The 26,898-nt window shown below is 27.1% G+C and overlaps 1 protein-coding gene across 1 annotated transcript; it reads right to left on the bottom strand.

The window, feature by feature from the left end:
• Window positions 1–1,406: 1,406 nt before the first annotated feature.
• On the bottom strand, window positions 1,407–26,570 carry LOC130448777 (uncharacterized). Its single transcript, XM_056786286.1, has 5 exons — window positions 26,478–26,570; window positions 6,558–6,700; window positions 2,559–2,670; window positions 2,019–2,292; window positions 1,407–1,606 (listed from the first exon to the last, which is right to left on the bottom strand). Exons 2-5 carry the CDS (start codon window positions 6,576–6,578, stop codon window positions 1,432–1,434), a joined length of 582 nt encoding a protein of 193 aa, XP_056642264.1. The 5' UTR covers window positions 6,579–6,700; window positions 26,478–26,570; the 3' UTR covers window positions 1,407–1,431.
• Window positions 26,571–26,898: the final 328 nt, after the last annotated feature.

The following is a 26,898-nucleotide window of genomic DNA, read 5'->3' as shown; positions in this document are numbered from 1 at the left end:
ACAAAATGCATTTCGACAATCAATGACGGAAATAAAACGTTACCTACTTTACCGATACTAATATGGCTATTTTAGTATATATATTCGTGATTTAGTTCTTTTATATTTTAAATAATATTGAAAGTTTTATAACTGTGTGGATCTGATGAAAGTAATTAAAAAATATTTTTTGTTGTAATATATAACATTATATAATAATATTACTAGAAAACGTCTGTAGAACGAAACTTCTTTACCTACTTATATACTCGGGGTTTTAACTACTAGATGGCTCTGTACGTAAATAATTTCGTCATTGAAAGATTCATCCAATTGAAATTAAAATTTTACATATTACAAATTGATAGATAAAAATTAATAACAATTTATGTATTAATAAAACACATTAATAAGCTATAAATAATGTTACTACAAGAAATTGTACATAACAAAAGATACCTGTAAAACGAATCTTCTTTATCGATTCATATACTTAGGTCTTTAACTACTAGATGGCTTTGTACGTAAATATTTTCGTTGTTGAATGATGTAATGTTTAATCCAAAAGAAATTAAAATTTACATATTATAAATTAATAGATAGAAATTAATAACAATTCATGTATTGATAAAACACATTAATAAGCTATAAATAATGTTACTACAAGAAATTGTACATAACAAAAGATACCTGTAAAACGAATCTTCTTTATCGATTCATATACTTGGGTCTTTAACTACTAGATGGCTCTTTACGTAAATATTTTCGTTATTGAATGATGCAATGTTTAATTCAATTGAAATTAAAATTTACATATTATAAATTGTTAGATAGAAATTAATAACAATTTATGTATTGATACAACACATTAATGTGTAATAAATCATTATATTAGAAGAGGTTGTAAATAACAAAAGATACCTGTAAAACGAATCTTCTTTATCGATTTATATACTTAGGTTTTCAACTAGTAGATGGCTGTGTACGTAAATATTTTTTATGTTACATTTGAATCAGATTGGAGTTTTAATAATGTAAATTAATTTATAGTTATAAATAGAAAATTTTTATTGGTTGAATTGCATAACGAGAAGTCCAGTTTACTATTAAATGAACCTATAAACTACTTTATCGACGTATGTACTTGAGTAATTGATCGCTAGATGGCTGAGCATGTATAAATTCTCAATTTATTGATATAATTTCATAAGTTTCAAATAGAGTAAATCAATTAATAAATATTATTTGAGGACACATATTGACTTAATATTTAATATAAAACTTACACAAAATTAAATATATGCAGACACGCCATATGTCAACTGTAGCGAGAGCGTATAGATTATGAACTTTTAAAAAGTTAGGTTAGAACAAAAACGTCGATTAATTTTTTAAAATTATGTGTATTCCCGTTAATAAAAAAGACGTTTTATAGATTGTTTTAAACATTGTTCAGTTTCTATAGTTATAGTCATCATATATTTCATTATTGTTGGGTCTATTTCTTCTTTGATACGTATATTGTGGTGTTCTGTAAATCGGTTGTGCTCTAGGTCCTGGTACATAACGCGGCTCTTGTTCTAAATATTCCTGTTCTTGATATTGGTCGTATTCTTGAGAAGGTCCACTGTAAGAAACATACCGATTTGAATAACATATATATATAAAAACACATTTCAAGATTTATAAAGTAGAGTTTGACTGTTCATTTAATTTGAATTAATTTATGATTAGGAAGTTTGGTATACGAGGGTTGTTACTTAAGTTTTGAGATAGATAAATAAAAACAAATATTCATAATTGAATATGAAATGTTTTTCAAAAATTAAAATCAATACACTTTTTCTTTACAAAATATATGATTTGATCTCATCAACCGCTCTTCTTTTTGATCTGTGGGAAAAAGAAGAAGTCATGAGATGTCAAACAAGGAGTATACGGTGGATGATGTTTTGAACTGATGTATGGTAGCTACCAAAAAGATCTATTTATTGATAATAAATGTATAAAACTAGGTTTATAAGAGAAGTCTCACTCACTTATAGTATCTCGGTTCATTATACATAGAAGAGGGGGTTGTTCTTAAGTTGCTTCGATACCTAGAGGATACAGGAACCGATGGAGTTGAATAAGCAGATTTTGATGAAGGTTCAACTGCAGTAGGACTTGTTCTAGATCCCGCGTTATAATTGATATTCACTTTCAAACCAGTCGGGTCAGTGTATGAAAAACCACCTTGAATTACACCGTTCGGTCCTCCTCTAGCGGAACTGACAATGCCATCTTCCGTTTTATACAAGTATCCGAAAGTACCTAAAATCACATATATAAACGAACTTATTTCACTAGTGACGCTACCAGCGCCATCTCTAGGTCAGACCGGGTACTACTAGGACAATTCTCGTTGTTTTTGAGACTAGATTTGTGATTATTCGAGGAAATATGACACGTGGGTTTTCGGGTGTATCAACTTTAATGTCGTACGATGTGATTTAGATATACGTTCGTATGAAATTTTAGATAGATAATTACGTTAAAATACTTCTAAAAGAAACGTTGGCGATTAAAATATTAATTACCGTCTGGGGTTGGTTCGTTTCTAGCGTCCTGAAGTATTGTAGCATAAACATTTTTCTTAGTTGCTAGTCCTTGAGCGCAATTAGAATGAGAACACAGCATAAATAACATCAACTGAAACATGTAATCAAGTTATAAATAATTAACTTTAAATGGGTACTGTTTCAATAAGAAAATATTATTAGATAAAGCTATTATTCTGCTTCGATAACTACAGCTATATGTTTTAAAATAATATACGGGGTGTCCCACGACGTATTAAAACTAACTTCTACGTTTTCAAAGATGGCCGTTTCCGGTTCTACTAGAAGTAGACTGTAACTTTGTTATTTTAAATGGAACACCCTGTATATTAATACATTTTTGAAATCTACGTAAAATTTTAGTAGAATTATGTCTAAAAACTTTTTTCGAAAATTGCATACTTTTTGAGTTATTAATATTTGTTTGTTCAATTTGTCTGGGGACTGCGGTCTAAATAATTTTGTCTAAAATAAAAAAACTAGAAAAACAGTGTTTTTTACATTATTAACTAAGAATAAATTAATTGATTGTGTTTCCTAATCATTCAAATTCCCATCGTAAAAATGATTATTTGATTATTTCTAATAGGACAAAAGATATTGAACTACCACCGATTTTGTAAAGCACGTTCTTTGTTTATAAAGTATACATGAATTTGCCGTATTTTGTACCCCTTAAGGGATTAAAATATAAAAAACCGGGTGTTTCTAATTAAAAAAATAAAGAAATTCGATATTTATGAAGTTAAACTTTGAATACTTTTTCTACACACCCTGTATAAAACGAGGTATTTTTTAACATAAATTCAAATAGGTCTAACCTTGCTAAAAGCCAACGAACAAAAACCATTTTCATATCTTTAAGGGTGTCTTTTGAAAAAAATAATTTATAAGGGTCTGAAAAACGTGGAAATTTTTTACAGAAAAATTAATAACTCAAAAATTATGAATTTTTGGAAAAAAAGTTCTTGACAAAATTATACTAATATTTTACGTAGATTTCAAAACAGGGTGTTTTGTTTAAAATAACAAAGTTACAGACGTTTCTTCCATTAGTAATCTAATTAAAAGTATTCTATTTCAAAAGATCAAATTCTTTCAAAATATAAATCAAAGTAAGAATTCAAGCTTCAGTATAAAAACATGATTTTATATGCGACAAACATTGTTTTACATGACAGCTATTTATGTCGAAAGGAACACCATCATAAATCATCATATATTATGTTATATACAGGGCTAGAATAAAGTAATGAACAAAATTCATGAAATGTACTATATAATGACGTCATCAATATTTTTTTTTTGATTAAGAAGCTGGGTTTATTACATTATATTATAAATATTGTTTATCTGCTTTAAAAAATAAATATATGTGAGGGTTTTTTCATCTTAATGTGCGAAGTCATAATACCACGAAAAAATTTTCAAAAATTTCCCGCTCGGCCGGAAAATGCCTTAGGAATTTCGGATATTTTTTGATGCTTTACAAAATAGTTGAAAAATATGTTATGAAATTTTCATTAAGAAATATTGATTTTTCGCGAGTTGAACGCAAAAAATGATGACCGAATTGTTTTTTTAATTAGACGGACTACGCGGAATTTGAAAAATCGACATCTCTTTTTCTAATAGAGATTAAGGGCTGGAATTTTCTGGAAAACTTCCTTGAACTACGTACTTTAAGACTATATATGCAGTGATAGGTAATTAAAAACTTTGCCATTCATTTTTTTCATCTTAATGTGCCAAGTCATAATACCACGAAAAAATTTTCAAAAATTTCCCGCTCGGCCGGAAAATGCCTTAGGAATTTCGGATATTTTTTGATGCTTTACAAAATAGTTGACGAATATATTATTAAATTTTCATAAAGAAATATTGATTTTTCGCGAGTTGAACGCAAAAAATGATGACCGAATTGTTTTTTTAATTAGACGGACTACGCGGAATTTGAAAAATCGACATCTCTTTTTCTAATAGAGATTAAGGGCTGGAATTTTCTGGAAAACTTCCTTAAACTACGTACTTTAAGACTATATATGCAGTGATAGGTAATTAAAAACTTTGCCATTCATTTTTTTCATCTTAATGTGCCAAGTCATAATACCACGAAAAAATTTTCAAAAATTTCCCGCTCGGCCGGAAAATGCCTTAGGAATTTCGGATATTTTTTGATGCTTTACAAAATAGTTGAAAAATATGTTATGAAATTTTCATAAAGAAATATTGATTTTTCGCGAGTTGAACGCAAAAAATGATGACCGAATTGTTTTTTTAATTAGACGGACTACGCGGAATTTGAAAAATCGACATCTCTTTTTCTAATAGAGATTAAGGGCTGGAATTTTCTGGAAAACTTCCTTGAACTACGTACTTTAAGACTATATATGCAGTGATAGGTAATTAAAAACTTTGCCATTCATTTTTTTCATCTTAATGTGCCAAGTCATAATACCACGAAAAAATTTTCAAAAATTTCCCGCTCGGCCGGAAAATGCCTTAGGAATTTCGGATATTTTTTGATGCTTTACAAAATAGTTGAAAAATATGTTATGAAATTTTCATAAAGAAATATTGATTTTTCGCGAGTTGAACGCAAAAAATGATGACCGAATTGTTTTTTTAATTAGACGGACTACGCGGAATTTGAAAAATCGACATCTCTTTTTCTAATAGAGATTAAGGGCTGGAATTTTCTGGAAAACTTCCTTAAACTACGTACTTTAAGACTATATATGCAGTGATAGGTAATTAAAAACTTTGCCATTCATTTTTTTCATTTTAATGTGCGAAGTCATAATACCACGAAAAAATTTTCAAAAATTTCCCGCTCGGCCGGAAAATGCCTTAGGAATTTCGGATATTTTTTGATGCTTTACAAAATAGTTGAAAAATATGTTATGAAATTTTCATTAAGAAATATTGATTTTTCGCGAGTTGAACGCAAAAAATGATGACCGAATTGTTTTTTTAATTAGACGGACTACGCGGAATTTGAAAAATCGACATCTCTTTTTCTAATAGAGATTAAGGGCTGGAATTTTCTGGAAAACTTCCTTGAACTACGTACTTTAAGACTATATATGCAGTGATAGGTAATTAAAAACTTTGCCATTCATTTTTTTCATCTTAATGTGCCAAGTCATAATACCACGAAAAAATTTTCAAAAATTTCCCGCTCGGCCGGAAAATGCCTTAGGAATTTCGGACATTTTTTGATGCTTTACAAAATAGTTGACGAATATATTATTAAATTTTCATAAAGAAATATTGATTTTTCGCGAGTTGAACGCAAAAAATGATGACCGAATTTTTTTTTTAATTAGACGGACTACGCGGAATTTGAAAAATCGACATCTCTTTTTCTAATAGAGATTAAGGGCTGGAATTTTCTGGAAAACTTCCTTAAACTACGTACTTTAAGACTATATATGCAGTGATAGGTAATTAAAAACTTTGCCATTCATTTTTTTCATTTTAATGTGCGAAGTCATAATACCACGAAAAAATTTTCAAAAATTTCCCGCTCGGCCGGAAAATGCCTTAGGAATTTCGGACATTTTTTGATGCTTTACAAAATAGTTGAAAAATATGTTATGAAATTTTCGTAAAGAAATATTGATTTTTCACTGACTTATCGCGAGTTGAACGCAAAATGACTAAATGTTTTTTTACAAAAATTCGATTTTGATAAGATTTTCTCTAATTTAATTAAAAACAAACTCAATATTCGGATTTAACGACCTCAGAATCATAAAAGTATCCAACTTTTAACCATTATTACCAACGTAGTGTCTCTAATTTCTATTTCGAAAATATGCGATATAACAAAGTTTGAAAACCACGTAACTGATTGATTAAAATTCGACATAATTAATTAGGTTATGTCACACGAACTATCATAAAATTACTAAAAAATTCCTCTACTATATCGAGTAATAAATAAACGAAAACTGATATTATGAAAATACTTACACTAAATTGTATTTTGAGCATCTTCGAAAGTCGTCAAGTAGATCTAAACAACCACGACAATATTTTACGAATCACTCCTTATATATGGGCGCACCCATTTCAATGTTGACTACTTATCTTGTAAGAGCAAGAGAAAAACATTCCTGCATAGGTTTAAGCATAAACATTTATACCAATATTTAGTTATGAGCGCGTATATATTTGTTTTCATATTAATTGATACATTTATTATATTTATGGCCTTACTTGGAGTACTATTAAAGTGTTAGTGGAATTCGCCGTATAAATTATGTTTTTTTGTTGCAAATGTTTTGTCGTATACGCGGAACTTCTACGAGGGTTGCTACTATAAATCAGTCTTCGTTCGATGTATTTCGGCAGCGACCTCCAAGATTATTTATTATCGACGTTATTTTAATTGATGATGGGGATTTTTAACGAAATTAAGTATTTACTTTAGTATACTTTAGTTTTAAAAATAATAATATTTTTGGTGTAAATCTTGGTACAATGATTTAAATCATAGATGCTGACGATATGAAGTTTTGAAGATTTGAAAGAAATTCCTACAAACCTTCATGATCTCGTTTGGAAGTCGAGGTGTCGAGTTGGAAGTGTGGAAAGCTTAATTATGTTCGGTTTTCGGCAAAATTAAATTCGGAACAGTCCAGTTTTGACAAAATTAATCTTAAAATCGTCATTTTTCAACAAACTAGGCCACGAAAAGTTAAGTTTAGAGATTTTTTTATCCAAAATATTAATATTTGACGAACTTATATGTAGAAAAGTATATTTTGGACAAACTTAAGTGAAAGCAAGTGATTTTTTTCGACCAAATTAAACAAAATAATCATTTGATTTGTCATCTCTAACTTGACAAATTTAAATTATTAAAATTTGAGCTGGAAAACTTAGTTTTCGTTGAATTAAACGCAGAAAAGGCAGTTTTCGACAAAACTAAATCTAGATAATCCCAGTTTTGACACAATTAATATTAAAATAGTCATTTTTCAACAAACTAGGCCACGAAAAGTTAATTTAAGAGATTTGTTTATCTAAAATATTAATATTTGACGAACTTATATGTAGAAAAGTATATTTTGGACAAACTTAAGTGAAAGCAAGTGATTTTTTTCGACCAAATTAAACAAAATAATCATTTGATTTGTCATCTCTAACTTGACAAATTTAAATTATTAAAATTTGAGCTGGAAAACTTAGTTTTCGTTGAATTAAACGCAGAAAAGGCAGTTTTCGACAAAACTAAATCTAGATAATCCCAGTTTTGACACAATTAATATTAAAATAGTCATTTTTCAACAAACTAGGCCACGAAAAGTTAATTTAAGAGATTTGTTTATCTAAAATATTAATATTTGACGAACTTATATGTAGAAAAGCCTATTTTGGACAAACTTAAGTAAAAGCAAGTGATTTTTTTCGACCAAATTAAACAAAATAATCATTTGATTTGTCATCTCTAACTTGACAAATTTAAATTATTAAAATTTGAGCTGGAAAACTTAGTTTTCGTTGAATTAAACGCAGAAAAGGCAGTTTTCGACAAAACTAAATCTAGATAATCCCAGTTTTGACACAATTAATATTAAAATAGTCATTTTTCAACAAACTAGGCCACGAAAAGTTAATTTAAGAGATTTGTTTATCTAAAATATTAATATTTGACGAACTTATATGTAGAAAAGCCTATTTTGGACAAACTTAAGTAAAAGCAAGTGATTTTTTTCGACCAAATTAAACAAAATAAACATTTGATTCGTCATCTTTAATTTGACAAATTTTAATTTTTAAAATTTGAGCTAGAAAACTTAGTTTTCGTTGAATTAAACGCAGAAAAGGCAGTTTTCGACAAAACTAAATCTAGATAATCCCAGTTTTGACACAATTAATATTAAAATAGTCATTTTTCAACAAACTAGGCCACGAAAAGTTAATTTTAGAGATTTGTTTATCTAAAATATTAATATTTGACGAACTTATATGTAGAAAAGTCTATTTTGGACAAACTTAAGTAAAAGCAAGTGATTTTTTTCGACCAAATTAAACCAAATAAACATTTGATTCGTCATCTTCAATTTGACAAATTTTAATTTTTAAAATTTGAGCTGAAAAACTTAGTTTTCGTTGAATTAAACGCAGAAAAGGCAGTTTTCGACAAAACTAAATCTAGATAATCCCAGTTTTGACAAAATTAATCTTAAAACTGTCATTTTTCAACAAACTAGGCAATGATAGTAAAATTTTAGTGATTAGTATATTCGAATTACTTACATTTGACCAAATTAAACGTGAAAAATCCTATTTTTGACAAAATTAAGGAGAAAACAGTTTTTTAACTAAATTAAATAGAAGGACTATTTATTTTATCATTAGAAAAAACAGTTTTCGATAAAACTAAATCTAGATAAGCCCAGTTATCACAAAATTAATCTTAAAACTGTCATTTTTCAACAAACTAGGCCACGAAAAGTCAATTTCAGTGAATACTATAGTTGAAAACTAATATTTGAAGATCTTAAACGTAGAAAATTTCGGATTTGTTCGACCAAATTAAACTTTTCCTAACCTAACCTAACCTAACCTAACCAAATTAAACTTTTCCTCATTTTTAAACTAAATTAGAATTGAAAAAACTATTTTTCAATCAAATCAAATATAGAAAAGTTAACATTTGATATAAATAAAATAAAACAATATCATATAAAAGGAAAACAAATAACAAAAAAGCAAAATATAACAATATGTTTCATTCAAACAATTAATCACTGATAATACTAAAATTTCAAGTCAATAGTTTGATTAAAAATTGGAATGTGATTAAAAAATTACATCTAAACAGACAAACAAACAAAACTAATGGATTAAGTTGTGCTTTTATTCTATTTTCAACCCCGTTTCTAACGATTGATACAAAAAAGTTTCACAACCTACTTGAAATATAGTATTGAAAGTATTTTTTCTCAATTTTCTATACGCTGTACAAATCTTTTATTATCGTATTACATAAACTCATCCCACACATAATAATAGCTTAAATAACAGGAAGGAAGTACCTCGTTTTAAATTATGTTACACCTTACCACTTCTATAACACAAAGCGATTCAAAATTCAAAAATAACCGACTCGTTATTACCGATTCTTTCAAAAAGTTTACTCCTCGAATCGGACATCAAAGTATAAAGCCGCAAAGTAGAAATCAGCAAAGCGATTCATCTTTTTGTTCTCAATTCACCGCATAATATTGAAAAGTTTTCTTTAGTTGCAATTTATAAAGTATCTTCCAATTTTTACATAAGGTGGTATCGAAATAGTCCGATTGAACAACGATCTTACTGCAAATATCTTATTTGAGGTTATACACATTCTGTTTATGTTGATATTAAAAGTTTAATCGTTTGAAAATTACGGTAGTTGATGTTAATTATACCGTATGCCCAAAAAAAAATTCTATCACTCGATAAATCAACTTTCTTTGCTGTCGAAAACTAAATTTCTTTTTGAAATCATGAAATTGAGGTTTTGCTTTCCATTTATACTTATTTTAACATTTTCGTTCCATAGGCGTAGGTGGTAAATATTTTTAAATTAACATTTGTCATATCAAACAAATTAAACTTTCAACTTTAACCTCGTATATTTTCTACAAACGTGATTTTTTGATATATTTTTCTGTTCGACAATCTAAATCCATTCTTTCCCTATGGAAAGACGTCGAGCTATAGTCAACAATCTAAATAAATTCAAAGTTATTTGAAATTACATTAGAGCTTGTCGTAACTTAAAAAATTTTAGACAATCTAAATTCGAGATTTAAGTTTTTATATTTCAATTTATATAGTAACTAGTCACTAAATTTTTGTTTTATATTATGAAGTTGACATTTCACTTTCCATTTATACTTATTTTAACATTTTCGTTCCATAGGCGTAGGTGGTAAATATTTTTAAATTAACATTTGTCGTATCAAACAAATTAAACTTTCAACTTTAACCTCGTATATTTTCTACAAACGTGATTTTATGATATATTTTTCTGTTCGAAAATTTAAATCCATCCTTTCCCTATGGAAAGACGTCGAGCTATAATCAACAATCTAAATAAATTCAAAGTTATTTGAAATTAAATTGGAACTTGTCGTAATTGAAAAAATTTTATTCGATCTAAATTCGAGATTTAACTTTTTATATTTCAATTTATATAGTAACTAGTCACTAAATTTTTGTTTTAAATTATGAAATTTACATTTCACTTTCCATTTATACTCATTTTAACATTTTAGTTCCATAGGCGTAGGTGGTAAATATTTTTAAATTAACATTTGTCGTATCAAACAAATTAAACTTTCAACTTTAACCTCGTATATTTTCTATAAACGTGATTTTTTGATATATTTTTCTGTTCGACAATCTAAATTCATCCTTTCCCTATGGAAATAAGTTGGAATAAAATCAACAATTTAAATAAATTCAAAGTTATTTGAAATTACATTAGAGCTTGTCGTAACTTAAAAAATTTTAGACAATCTAAATTCGAGATTTAACTTTTTATATTTCAATTTATATAGTAACTAGTCACTAAATTTTTGTTTTATATTATGAAGTTGACATTTCACTTTCCATTTATACTTATTTTAACATTTTCGTTCCATAGGCGTAGGTGGTAAATATTTTTAAATTAACATTTGTCGTATCAAACATATTAAACTTTCAACTTTAACCTCGTATATTTTCTACAAACGTGATTTTGTGATATATTTTTCTGTTCGACAATTTAAATCTATCCTTTCCCTATGGAAAGACGTCGAGCTATAGTCAACAATCTAAATAAATTCAAAGTTATTTGAAATTAAATTGGAGCTTGTCGTAATTGAAAAAATTTTATTCGATCTAAATTCGAGATTTAACTTTTTATATTTCAATTTATATAGTAACTAGTCACTAAATTTTTGTTTTAAATTATGAAATTTACATTTCACTTTCCATTTATACTCATTTTAACATTTTAGTTCCATAGGCGTAGGTGGTAAATATTTTTAAATTAACATTTGTCGTATCAAACAAATTAAACTTTCAACTTTAACCTCGTATATTTTCTATAAACGTGATTTTTTGATATATTTTTCTGTTCGACAATCTAAATTCATCCTTTCCCTATGGAAATAAGTTGGAATAAAATCAACAATTTAAATAAATTCAAAGTTATTTGAAATTACATTAGAGCTTGTCGTAACTTAAAAAATTTTAGACAATCTAAATTCGAGATTTAACTTTTTATATTTCAATTTATATAGTAACTAGTCACTAAATTTTTGTTTTATATTATGAAGTTGACATTTCACTTTCCATTTATACTCATTTTAACATTTTAGTTCCATAGGCGTAGGTGGTAAATATTTTTAAATTAACATTTGTCGTATCAAACATATTAAACTTTCAACTTTAACCTCGTATATTTTCTACAAACGTGATTTTGTGATATATTTTTCTGTTCGACAATCTAAATCCATTCTTTCCCTATGGAAAGACGTCGAGCTATAATCAACAATCTAAATAAATTCAAAGTTATTTGAAATAACATGAGTTCAGTTTTTGAAGAAACTCTCGGTTAGTTAGGATCCAGATACGAATTCGAAGGGGATGTAAATCTTATAAATAAAAAAAATATATCAAAAATGAGAAACCCAATTGTCAATTAACTAAATTCAATTAGTAAATTGTATAACTGTAACGAAACAAAGCCCCATTTATTTTCGTCGACGATTAGTAACAAAATAAAACAATAGTTTGAAGTGGCAATTCAACTTTGCAACATCTCGAGTGATTATTTTCCAAACTGCAGGGACAAACTATTGTGGCTTTTTTCATTTGTCTGGAGGTAACAAAGCGCAAAATTCACAAACGTTTAGGTCGCAAGACTCTATAGTCAATTGTTTGTAGATGGTAATGGTACTTGTTTCGTGGGGACAGCTGATTTGCTCAAGTGGTTTGAAAATAAGTTGATGAATTGCGGAGCGGGCGATTTGCATGGGAAAATACAATCTACTGTGTTTACGTCGATAAATTTATGAGTGTATATAAATTTTGAAAAATTGTTATTTATCATTTATTTTCATTCAACTACTTGGCGCCGTTTAATGCGAGATATAAAACTTCGACGAATCATTCAACGTTTGTTCGTTTGAGATTTACGATAAAAGGTGTTGCCACTCTCTTTTTTTTTAATTATACAGAGTGGGACTAAGTTATAAAACAAATTTTCATATCGTGAATATTTTTAAATTGATTTCTAATAATGTATGTATCATATTTAATAAAATTCCATAATGAAATCGAAATCATCAATGTTGAGTTCTTGATATAACTAAATTGGTTAAAATTGATTTTTTTAAGTCTGTTCATGTCTATGTCTTTGTTTATTTTCGTCAAAAATTTAGTTTTCTTAATTTTAGTATTGTCAAAAATTGTTTTTTGGTGGAAATTTGCTTTTGAAGTCTATTTTTGTTAGAAATTTGGTTTTCCAATCTTGTACTGATTAGAATTGGCTTCTACATGCTCACTATCAGTGGAAATTGGTCTTTTTCAATTTCATTTTGGTCAAAAATTGGCTTTTCCATATTTGAATTAATGGAAATTGTCTATTTTTGCAAAAATAGTGGTTTCCAGGCTTAGAATGATTAGAATTGGCTTTTCCATGCTTACTATTCATGAGAATTAGTCTTTTTCAATTATAATTTGCTCGAAAATTGGCTTTTCCATATTTGAATTAATGGAAATTGTCTATTTTTAGCAAAAATAGGGTTTTCCAAGATTGAACTGAATAGAATTGGCTTCTTTATTCTTACTATCAATGAAAATTTGTTTTTTTTCAATTATAATTTGCTCGAAAATTGGCTTTTCCATATTTGAATTAATGGAAATTGTCTATTTTTAGCAAAAATAGGGTTTTCCAAGATTGAACTGAATAGAATTGGCTTCTTTATTCTTACTATCAATGAAAATTGGTTTTTTTTCAATTTTAATTTGGTCAAAAATTTGATTTTCCACATTTGAGTTGATGAAAATTGTTTATTTTTGGTGAAAATTTAGTTTTCTTAATTTTAGTATTGTCAAAAATTGTTTTTTGGTGGAAATTTGCTTTTAAAGTCTATTTTTGTTAGAAATTTGGTTTTCCAATCTTGTACTGATTAGAATTGGCTTCTACATGCTCACTATCAGTGGAAATTGGTCTTTTTCAATTTCATTTTGGTCAAAAATTGGCTTTTCCATATTTGAATTAATGGAAATTGTCTATTTTTAGCAAACATAGGGTTCTCCAAGATTGAACTGAATAGAATTGGCTTCTTTATTCTTACTATCAATGAAAATTGTTTTTTTTTCAATTTTAATTTGGTCAAAAATTTGATTTTCCACATTTGAGTTGATGAAAATTGTTTATTTTTGGTGAAAATTTAGTTTTCTTAATTTTAGTATTGTCAAAAATTGTTTTTTGGTGGAAATTTGCTTTTAAAGTCTATTTTTGTAAGAAATTTGGTTTTCCAAGCTTGTACTGATTAGAATTGACTTATCCATGCTCACTATCAGCGGAAATTGGTGTTTTTCAATTTCATTTTGGTCAAAAATCGGCTTTTCCATATTTGAATTGATAAATATTGTTTATTTTTGCAAAAATAGTGGTTTCCAAGCTTAGAATGATTAGAATTGGCTTTTCCATGCTTATTATTAATGAGAACTAGTTTTTTTCAATTATAATTTGCTCGAAAATTGGCTTTTCCATATTTGAATTAATGGAAATTGTCTATTTTTAGCAAAAATAGGGTTTTCCAAGATTAAACTGAATAGAATTGGCTTCTTTATTCTTACTATCAATGAAAATTGGTTTTTTTTCAATTTTAATTTGGTCAAAAATTTGATTTTCCACATTTGAGTTGATGAAAATTGTTTATTTTTGGTGAAAATTTAGTTTTCTTAATTTTAGTATTGTCAAAAATTGTTTTTTGGTGGAAATTTGCTTTTGAAGTCTATTTTTGTTAGAAATTTGGTTTTCCAATCTTGTACTGATTAGAATTGGCCTCTACATGCTCACTATCAGTGGAAATTGGTCTTTTTCAATTTCATTTTGGTCAAAAATTGGCTTTTCCATATTTGAATTAATGGAAATTGTCTATTTTTGCAAAAATAGTGGTTTCCAGGCTTAGAATGATTAGAATTGGCTTTTCCATGCTTACTATTCATGAGAATTAGTCTTTTTCAATTATAATTTGCTCGAAAATTGGCTTTTCCATATTTGAATTAATGGAAATTGTCTATTTTTAGCAAAAATAGGGTTTTCCAAGATTGAACTGAATAGAATTGGCTTCTTTATTCTTACTATCAATGAAAATTTGTTTTTTTTCAATTATAATTTGCTCGAAAATTGGCTTTTCCATATTTGAATTAATGGAAATTGTCTATTTTTAGCAAAAATAGGGTTTTCCAAGATTGAACTGAATAGAATTGGCTTCTTTATTCTTACTATCAATGAAAATTTGTTTTTTTTCAATTATAATTTGCTCGAAAATTGGCTTTTCCATATTTGAATTAATGGAAATTGTCTATTTTTAGCAAAAATAGGGTTTTCCAAGATTGAACTGAATAGAATTGGCTTCTTTATTCTTACTATCAATGAAAATTGGTTTTTTTTCAATTTTAATTTGGTCAAAAATTTGATTTTCCACATTTGAGTTGATGAAAATTGTTTATTTTTGGTGAAAATTTAGTTTTCTTAATTTTAGTATTGTCAAAAATTGTTTTTTGGTGGAAATTTGCTTTTGAAGTCTATTTTTGTTAGAAATTTGGTTTTCCAATCTTGTACTGATTAGAATTGGCCTCTACATGCTCACTATCAGTGGAAATTGGTCTTTTTCAATTTCATTTTGGTCAAAAATTGGCTTTTCCATATTTGAATTAATGGAAATTGTCTATTTTTGCAAAAATAGTGGTTTCCAGGCTTAGAATGATTAGAATTGGCTTTTCCATGCTTACTATTCATGAGAATTAGTCTTTTTCAATTATAATTTGCTCGAAAATTGGCTTTTCCATATTTGAATTAATGGAAATTGTCTATTTTTAGCAAAAATAGGGTTTTCCAAGATTGAACTGAATAGAATTGGCTTCTTTATTCTTACTATCAATGAAAATTGGTTTTTTTTCAATTTTAATTTGGTCAAAAATTTGATTTTCCACATTTGAGTTGATGAAAATTGTTTATTTTTGGTGAAAATTTAGTTTTCTTAATTTTAGTATTGTCAAAAATTGTTTTTTGGTGGAAATTTGCTTTTAAAGTCTATTTTTGTTAGAAATTTGGTTTTCCAATCTTGTACTGATTAGAATTGGCTTCTACATGCTCACTATCAGTGGAAATTGGTCTTTTTCAATTTCATTTTGGTCAAAAATTGGCTTTTCCATATTTGAATTAATGGAAATTGTCTATTTTTAGCAAAAATAGGGTTTTCCAAGATTGAACTGAATAGAATTGGCTTCTTTATTCTTACTATCAATGAAAATTGGTTTTTTTTCAATTTTAATTTGGTCAAAAATTTGATTTTCCACATTTGAGTTGATGAAAATTGTTTATTTTTGGTGAAAATTTAGTTTTCTTAATTTTAGTATTGTCAAAAATTGTTTTTTGGTGGAAATTTGCTTTTAAAGTCTATTTTTGTAAGAAATTTGGTTTTCCAAGCTTGTACTGATTAGAATTGACTTATCCATGCTCACTATCAGCGGAAATTGGTGTTTTTCAATTTCATTTTGGTCAAAAATCGGCTTTTCCATATTTGAATTGATAAATATTGTTTATTTTTGCAAAAATAGTGGTTTCCAAGCTTAGAATGATTAGAATTGGCTTTTCCATGCTTATTATTAATGAGAACTAGTTTTTTTCAATTATAATATGCTGGAAAATTGGATTTTCCACATTTGAGTTGATGAATATTGTTTATTTTTGATGAAAATAGGTTTTCCCAAGATTGGACTGATTAGAATTGGCTTCTCCATGCTCACTATCAGCGGAAATTGGTCTTTTCAATTCCATTTTGGTCAAAAATTGGCTTTTTCATATTTGAATTGATAAATATTGTTTATTTTTAGCAAAAATAGGGTTTTCCCAAGATTGGACTGATTAGAATTGACTTTTTTATTCTTACTATCAATGAAAATTGTTTTTTTCTCAATTTTAATTTGGTCAAAAATTTGATTTTACACATTTAAGTTGATGGAAATTGTTTATTTTTGGTGAAAATAGTATTTTCCAAGTTTGGATTGAAAAAATTGGCATTTCTATGCTTACTTCCGACATAAGTTTAATTTTCCAATTTTAATTCGATACAAAATTGGCTTTTCCAAATTTTAATCGGTGAACATTGAATTTACAAGACTTTTTACGCTAAAAATTTAGTTCCCAAGCTTGGGTTGGTAAATATTGGCTTTTCAATGCTTTTCTTCGTACTTCTAAGCTGTCAAATATTCCAGCTTTTATTTGGTCAAAAATTGGCTGTCCAAAATTTGTAGTTGGGGAAAATTGACTTTTTGAAATTTATATTTAACGAAAATAGGGTTTTCTAAATTTGGATTGATGTTTGCGAATATATCTTTGTCAAAAATTGGGTTTTTCAAATTTGGACTTATTAAAATTGGCTTTTACTATGCTTATTATCAATGAAAATTGGCTTCTCCAATGTTGAAATTTAGGTTAGGTATAAATTGACTTTTTGCGACTTGAATTGGTGAAAGTTGGTAGTTTTGAGTTTTTTTTCATCGAAAATCGGGTTTTTCAAGATTCAAGATCAAAAATTGGGGTGTTCAAATTTGAATCAATATGAATTTAGTCAAAAATTAGGTTTTCTAATCATAGTCGGCTTTTCCCAAGTTGAAGGGGTGAAATTTAATTTTCAAAACTATTTTTGGCAATTATTCAAGTTTGAATTAACATAAATTGGTATATATATGTTTGATTTTGTTAAAAATTGTGTTCCGCAGTTCTACAGCTACCAGATTGGAGCCCAACCACACCAAGAACCAAACCGGCCATTAAATTCAATTCTAATAACTGGAAATTCAGTTGAGGGGGCTGCAACTGTCCCGGCTATCTTTTATATATATATATATATATATAAATCTGAGTTTTTTTAAATTTATAACTGCTTTTATAGAGTTTAACCGAGACCACTTTCTGAGGAAAAATCTCCTTTTGATTTGACCAGTTTATCTGAATTTTTCGTCGGTGCTGTTGAGTCCGTGGATCTTTCCGAGTACCTTGCATCAAATGAATTGAATCCTCGCTTTTTGTTCCCAACAAAACAAAGAAAACAGAGTTGAACGAGATGAACCCTGAACGTCGGTGATCCGAATCAAAATATCAAACCACAGCAGACAACCAACTTGACCGAGTAAAAAAGTTGCGACGCCCGAGGCGAGAATTATCCTGGTTGAATTGTATGCGAAAAAGTTTTTGGGGTTCGTTCGGTTGGCATTTCGGGGGTTGACAGATAAATCCGAGGGCTGTTCATTCACTCGTCATTCATTTTCTAGAGATAATCTCATACTAAAACTGGCACTTAGGTTTATCCCGTCTTTCCAATGGCGTGCACAGAGGTTCGGGGAAATAAATTTTTTATTACATAGTTTTTTGATAATTAAATTATATATTTTGATTAATTAATGATAGATTGATAGATAAAAAAAACTAGTAGTAAATCATTCTTTAGTTCCAAGGTTATTCAGTTTTTTATCAAATTTTTATATTTAATTTGAAACATTGTTTTTTTTTTTTAGTTTATTATGGTCAAAAATTGGCTATTCTCGGTTTAATTTTGACAAAATCGTGGACTCACAGTGAAATTTGTGATTTTAGTTCGATTTAATAGATTTTTTTATTTTAATTTGTCGAAATTTTGATTTTATTTAATCAAAAATTGTTTATTACGACTACATTTTGGTGATAAATTGATAAAAATTGACTATTTCAATCTAATTTTTGCCAAAAATTGGATTTTGTCTTCTTAGTTTGGTTATTCTGAATTCGATTTGTTTGAAAATTGGTTTTATAAGATTTATATTGATCAAGAAATTGTGGAAATTGGCTTTTCAAGTCTATTTTATTCAAGAATGCGATTTTCTCGGTCAGGATTGATAAAATTGTCATTTCTATGTTTATTTTCGATTTAAATAAATTTGAATTCGATAAAATTGTGCTTTTTTATCGAAAATCTTCTAATTTGATTTTGGATTTGGTTTTGAATTGGTGGAAATTGGTTTGTTAAGTCTATTTGTGTCAAAAATTACATTTTCAAACTTATTTTGGTGGAAAATTGAATTTTATAATTTGTGATTGGTGAAAATTGGCTTTTTTGTCGGAATTTCCAAGTTTACAACGAAAGAAAAAACATATTTTTGTTAAAAACTACATTCTCCAATGATATGTGTTGTCAAAAATTGGTTAAATGTGTTTGAATTATTTAAAATCTTCTAACCTTATGTTTTGCCGAACACTAGGTTTTTAAATTTAATTTTGGTCGAAAATTGGCTTTTCAAGTTTAAATAGATGAAAACGGGGTTTTCCACATATATTTTTGTCAAAAATTGACTTTTTGTATTTCTATTGATGAAAATTGTCTTCTATATGTTCTAGTTCTGTGAAAAATTGGTTTTTCTGATTGTATTTTTGATATATACAAGTTCAATTTGCTCAGACATTGACTTTTTTGCCGAAAACTTGGTTTTTAAATTTTACTTTGGTCGAAAATTGACTATTCCAACTTTGAATAGATGAAAATGTGGCTTTACATGTTTATTTCTGTTAAAAATTCACTTTTAGTATTTGTTTTGATATAAATTGTCTTCCATAAGTATTAGTATTCTGAAAATTTGTTTTTTTCAATTATAATTTTGTCCAAAATTGATATATACAAGTTCAATTTGCTCAGACATTGACTTTTTTGCCGAAAACTTGGTTTTTAAATCTTACTTTGGTCGAAAATTGACTATTCCAACTTTGAATAGATGAAAATGTGGCTTTACATGTTTATTTCTGTTAAAAATTCACTTTTAGTATTTGTTTTGATATAAATTGTCTTCCATAAGTATTAGTATTGTGAAAAATTGTTTTATTCAATTATAATTTTGTCCAAAATTGATATATACAAGTTCAATTTGCTCAGACATTGACTTTTTTGCCGAAAACTTGGTTTTTAAATTTTACTTTGGTCGAAAATTGACTATTCCAACTTTGAATAGATGAAAATGTGGCTTTACATGTTTATTTCTGTTAAAAATTCACTTTTAGTATTTGTTTTGATATAAATTGTCTTCCATAAGTATTAGTATTCTGAAAATTTGTTTTTTTCAATTATAATTTTGTCCAAAATTGATATATACAAGTTCAATTTGCTCAGACATTGACTTTTTTGCCGAAAACTTGGTTTTTAAATCTTACTTTGGTCGAAAATTGACTATTCCAACTTTGAATAGATGAAAATGTGGCTTTACATGTTTATTTCTGTTAAAAATTCACTTTTAGTATTTGTTTTGATATAAATTGTCTTCCATAAGTATTAGTATTGTGAAAAATTGTTTTATTCAATTATAATTTTGTCCAAAATTGATATATACAAGTTCAATTTGCTCAGACATTGACTTTTTTGCCGAAAACTTGGTTTTTAAATTTTACTTTGGTCGAAAATTGACTATTCCAACTTTGAATAGATGAAAATGTGGCTTTACATGTTTATTTCTGTTAAAAATTCACTTTTAGTATTTGTTTTGATATAAATTGTCTTCCATAAGTATTAGTATTCTGAAAATTTGTTTTTTTCAATTATAATTTTGTCCAAAATTGATATATACAAGTTCAATTTGCTCAGACATTGACTTTTTTGCCGAAAACTTGGTTTTTAAATCTTACTTTGGTCGAAAATTGACTATTCCAACTTTGAATAGATGAAAATGTGGCTTTACATGTTTATTTCTGTTAAAAATTCACTTTTAGTATTTGTTTTGATATAAATTGTCTTCCATAAGTATTAGTATTCTGAAAATTTGTTTTTTTCAATTATAATTTTGTCCAAAATTGATATATACAAGTTCAATTTGCTCAGACATTGACTTTTTTGCCGAAAACTTGGTTTTTAAATCTTACTTTGGTCGAAAATTGACTATTCCAACTTTGAATAGATGAAAATGTGGCTTTACATGTTTATTTCTGTTAAAAATTCACTTTTAGTATTTGTTTTGATATAAATTGTCTTCCATAAGTATTAGTATTGTGAAAAATTGTTTTATTCAATTATAATTTTGTCCAAAATTGATATATACAAGTTCAATTTGCTCAGACATTGACTTTTTTGCCGAAAACTTGGTTTTTAAATTTTACTTTGGTCGAAAATTGACTATTCCAACTTTGAATAGATGAAAATGTGGATTTACATGTTTATTTCTGTTAAAAATTCACTTTTAGTATTTGTTTTGATATAAATTGTCTTCCATAAGTATTAGTATTCTGAAAATTTGTTTTTTTCAATTATAATTTTGTCCAAAATTGATATATACAAGTTCAATTTGCTCAGACATTGACTTTTTTGCCGAAAACTTGGTTTTTAAATTTTACTTTGGTCGAAAATTGACTATTCCAACTTTGAATAGATGAAAATGTGGCTTTTCATGTTTATTTCTGTTAAAAATTCACTTTTAGTATTTGTTTTGATATAAATTGTCTTCCATAAGTATTAGTATTGTGAAAAATTGTTTTATTCAATTATAATTTTGTCCAAAATTGATATATACAAGTTCAATTTGCTCAGACATTGACTTTTTTGCCGAAAACTTGGTTTTTAAATTTTACTTTGGTCGAAAATTGACTATTCCAACTTTGAATAGATGAAAATGTGGCTTTACATGTTTATTTCTGTTAAAAATTCACTTTTAGTATTTGTTTTGATATAAATTGTCTTCCATAAGTATTAGTATTCTGAAAATTTGTTTTTTTCAATTATAATTTTGTCCAAAATTGATATATACAAGTTCAATTTGCTCAGACATTGACTTTTTTGCCGAAAACTTGGTTTTTAAATCTTACTTTGGTCGAAAATTGACTATTCCAACTTTGAATAGATGAAAATGTGGCTTTACATGTTTATTTCTGTTAAAAATTCACTTTTAGTATTTGTTTTGATATAAATTGTCTTCCATAAGTATTAGTATTGTGAAAAATTGTTTTATTCAATTATAATTTTGTCCAAAATTGATATATACAAGTTCAATTTGCTCAGACATTGACTTTTTTGCCGAAAACTTGGTTTTTAAATTTTACTTTGGTCGAAAATTGACTATTCCAACTTTGAATAGATGAAAATGTGGCTTTACATGTTTATTTCTGTTAAAAATTCACTTTTAGTATTTGTTTTGATATAAATTGTCTTCCATAAGTATTAGTATTCTGAAAATTTGTTTTTTTCAATTATAATTTTGTCCAAAATTGATATATACAAGTTCAATTTGCTCAGACATTGACTTTTTTGCCGAAAACTTGGTTTTTAAATCTTACTTTGGTCGAAAATTGACTATTCCAACTTTGAATAGATGAAAATGTGGCTTTACATGTTTATTTCTGTTAAAAATTCACTTTTAGTATTTGTTTTGATATAAATTGTCTTCCATAAGTATTAGTATTGTGAAAAATTGTTTTATTCAATTATAATTTTGTCCAAAATTGATATATACAAGTTCAATTTGCTCAGACATTGACTTTTTTGCCGAAAACTTGGTTTTTAAATTTTACTTTGGTCGAAAATTGACTATTCCAACTTTGAATAGATGAAAATGTGGCTTTACATGTTTATTTCTGTTAAAAATTCACTTTTAGTATTTGTTTTGATATAAATTGTCTTCCATAAGTATTAGTATTGTGAAAAATTGTTTTATTCAATTATAATTTTGTCCAAAATTGATATATACAAGTTCAATTTGCTCAGACATTGACTTTTTTGCCGAAAACTTGGTTTTTAAATTTTACTTTGGTCGAAAATTGACTATTCCAACTTTGAATAGATGAAAATGTGGCTTTACATGTTTATTTCTGTTAAAAATTCACTTTTAGTATTTGTTTTGATATAAATTGTCTTCCATAAGTATTAGTATTGTGAAAAATTGTTTTATTCAATTATAATTTTGTCCAAAATTGATATATACAAGTTCAATTTGCTCAGACATTGACTTTTTTGCCGAAAACTTGGTTTTTAAATTTTACTTTGGTCGAAAATTGACTATTCCAACTTTGAATAGATGAAAATGTGGCTTTACATGTTTATTTCTGTTAAAAATTCACTTTTAGTATTTGTTTTGATATAAATTGTCTTCCACAAGTATTAGTATTCTGAAAATTTGTTTTTTTCAATTATAATTTTGTCCAAAATTGATATATACAAGTTCAATTTGCTCAGACATTGACTTTTTTGCCGAAAACTTGGTTTTTAAATTTTACTTTGGTCGAAAATTGAATATTCCAACTTTGAATAGATGAAAATGTGGCTTTTCATGTTTATTTCTGTTAAAAATTCACTTTTAGTATTTGTTTTGATATAAATTGTCTTCCATAAGTATTAGTATTGTGAAAAATTGTTTTATTCAATTATAATTTTGTCCAAAATTGATATATACAAGTTCAATTCGCTCAGACATTGATTTTTTGCCGATAACTTGGTTTTTATTTTGGTCCAAAATTAGCTCTTCCAACTTTAAATAGATGAAAACGAGGTTTTTAACATATATTTTCGTTAAAAATTCATATTCTGTATTAGTCGTGTGGAAGATCAATTTTTTTTTATCAATTTATGACAAAAACACAAAAACAAAAGGTATAGTTGATTAATAACTCACTTTTTTTTAATTTAATTTCGTCAAAACTTTGATTTTCCAAGATTTATTCAATCAAAAACTGGCATTTCTAACATTAAAAAAATTGACCGTTTGTATTGACGAAAATCGATATTTGACTCGATATAAACATTGTCTGTCGTGAATGCAATTCATAAAAACTGATTCTAAGTAACGTTCTTTTTTATAAAAAATCATCATATTTTTTCTACAGATTTTTTTTAGGCCTTTCAATAAACTTCTACTTTTCGAATCGCCCCTGTATATAACAATTTATCATAATTCAACACATACAAAGGTGTAAAAATAAAATATTTGAAATACAAATCGATTTCTAATTCTAATTTATTTTAGACGTGTTTATAAAGTTAATTATTTTCGCCGTACTACCTCTAGCATAGATGATACAAGATACGTATTTGAAATGTAGGTTGCATACTCTCAAGTAATCTACAATTTCCATAATTTCGGAGTAAAAATCATCGTTTGTAATTATTATAAACATTAATATTTATTTTCGGTACCTTATTTCATAATAATAAACCCCGCTATCCCTAAATTTCGTACGTATATGTTACCATAACTCACGTTTATTATCAAGGGGCAAAGAGGAGTTGAGTCAATAGATGGGGTGGAATTAAAAAGTATACAGATTTTTAGGTTATATAGAAGGGATATGGATAGCATATTAAATCGGTGAAGTGATGCTCTGTTGTGAAGAGTCGTTATCAAATTGCTTGTTATAAAACCAATACACAAAGAATTATTTCAAACTGTGTCTATTTTACTTTACTATTTGAATGATTCTTAGTGTTATTAGAATTAAACAAAGTACAGGAGTTTTATAAATCGCGCGTTTTTCTGAAAAAGTTGTTTTGATGTTTTGTTCACCGAGTATATTTCGATACTTAAGGATTTAGTGATCGTAATCGTAAAGCGACTATACATTCAAAGATTCTATAATACGAGGCTTGTTAAAAAGATTTCAAAATAAATGTGAAGGTGGCGCATCAGTTAAGTCTTAAAAATAAACGTAAAGAGCGTTGAGGATGGTAAAATGGATGGTAAATGAACTGAAAGTAGATGGTAGATCTGCTGTGCTCTAATGTAGAAATTACTCTTTATGGTGACTATGAGAACTACTTTTGTGGTACTACTGATTTGAGTTCTGCTTTAGATCTGTTAAGTTGTTGTTAATATGGAATCTTCTGTTCTTAACATTTTTAATAATCGGTAGATGTGTCGGTGATTAATTTTAGAAACGTTGGGGATGTCTTTTATTGTTAATAATCTGCTTATTTGTACCTTACTTAGAACAGGAGCTTTGCTACCCAAAACGGCTTTTAATAACAAAAGCACTGACTTTTTGAAAAGAAATACAAACAGCACTTGAAATTTTAATACTATCACAATGATTTGAGATGAAGAAAGGATATGCAGGTCTTAAAGTGAGTTTATTATCTATGTATTGATGAATGTAAATGGAAGAATCCTGAGTATGACTTTTGTGGGTGTATTTTCATCAAAAATTGGTAACAATCAACATTTTTGTATCAATTTTTGTTAAAAATTCCTTTTTCTTATTTCCGGATTGGTGGAATTTCTGTTTAATAAGTTTATTGTTGGCTTAAGTTACGCTTTCCCATTATTGTTTGGTCAAAATTTGGATTTTTCAAGTTTAAATTGATGAAGATTGGCTTTTTGAATCTTTTTCTATCAAAAGTTGACTTTTTAATTTTTAGATCGATGAAAATTGGTTTATTTTTGTCAAAAATATGATTTTCTATTTATAATAGGACTAAAAATTGATATATCTAAGTTTAGTTTGTTTTTTTTTAGTTTGAATTGGTCAAAATTGGCTTTTTTATTCATACGTTTCTTAAAAATTCTTTTTATCGTTTTTGGATTGCTGTAAATTGAGTTTTTTAAGTTTATTGTTGTTAAAATATAACTTTTTCAAGTGTGATTGGGTAAAAATTGGCTTTTTTCTATTTTTATTGAACTTTTTTGACTTTATTTTGAATATTTCCCGATACAATTGCTTAGAATTTGTCTTACAAGTATCCACGTGATTAAAAATTGGCTTCTAAAAATTCAGATTAGTAAAAAATTGTTGTTATAAGTTCAATTGGTTTAAAATTGGCATTTTCTCAGATTATTAGTCAGAAAAAGGCTTTTAGGCGTTTCTCGAGGTAAAATCTATTAAAAAAATTGATTCTGTCAAAAATCTGATATTCCAAAAACAATTTTTTTAAAAATAGGTCAAATATTGTCTATTCAAATTTGTAGTTCAACAAAAATTGGCTTTACCAATTTGAAGTTTGTCTGAAGTTGGCTTTTGTCAGTTTTAATTATAAATGGTTCTTATATATTTAATTCAGTGAAAAATTTAGTTTTTTTGATTCGAGTCTGGGTAAAAATTGGCAGTTTGAGGAAACGATTTCCCGAGTTCAGTTTTACCAGAAAGTTTTCACTCCTATTTTATCAAAGATTCTCGTATGTACATTTCGGATAGAAAAATGTCATTTTTAGAATAAATTAAGTGAAAAATTGGATTTTGCAAGTTCATTCTGGTCAAAAATTGGTCGTTTTGGTTTAATTCAATCGTATATTGGCGTTTTCAATCTTATTTGGACAAAATTTCATTTCCTGATTTATATTTTTTGTTAAATTTTTTTATTGAAGTCACATAAAGTAAAAAACATTGTCCCGAGATTCTGAATGTTTACTTATGTCAAAATCTTAGGTTTACAGTTTTTTATTTGATAAAAATTGGTGGCTTTAGGTTTAATTTAGTTGAAAATTGCCGTTTCATTTTTAAATTGTTCAAAATTGTCTTCTAACAGTTTATTTGCGTCATAAATTTGGTATTTTCAATCTTCATCTGCTAAAAAATTGGCATTTCTTTATTTAATTAGGGTGAAATTGACTTTTCCATTATTGTTATGATAAAAATTGGCTTTCTTAACTTTACTTTTGTCAAAAATTGGATCTTACCATTCGTATTTGTTGAATATTCTCGAATTATTCGCTTTAATTTTTTCAAAAATTGCCGTTTCATTTTTGAATTGTTGAAAATTGTCTTCTAACAGTTTATTTGCGTCAAAAATTTGGTATTTTCAATCTTCATCTGCTAAAAAATTGGCATTTCTTTATTTAATTAGGGTGAAATTGACTTTTCCATTATTGTTATGATGAAAATTGGCTTTCTTAACTTTACTTTTGTCAAAAATTGGATCTTACCATTCGTATTTGTTGAATATTCTCGAATTATTCGGTTTAATTTTTTCAAAAATTGCCGTTTCATTTTTGGATTTTTGAAAATTGTCTTCTAACAGTTTATTTGCGTCAAAAATTTGGTATTTTCAATCTTCATCTGCTAAAAAATTGGCATTTCTTTATTTAATTAGGGTGAAAT

Source organism: Diorhabda sublineata, chromosome 9 (assembly GCF_026230105.1).
Source record: "Diorhabda sublineata isolate icDioSubl1.1 chromosome 9, icDioSubl1.1, whole genome shotgun sequence".
Classification (NCBI taxonomy): domain Eukaryota; kingdom Metazoa; phylum Arthropoda; class Insecta; order Coleoptera; family Chrysomelidae; genus Diorhabda; species Diorhabda sublineata.
This window is presented reverse-complemented; position numbering and strand designations above follow the sequence as displayed.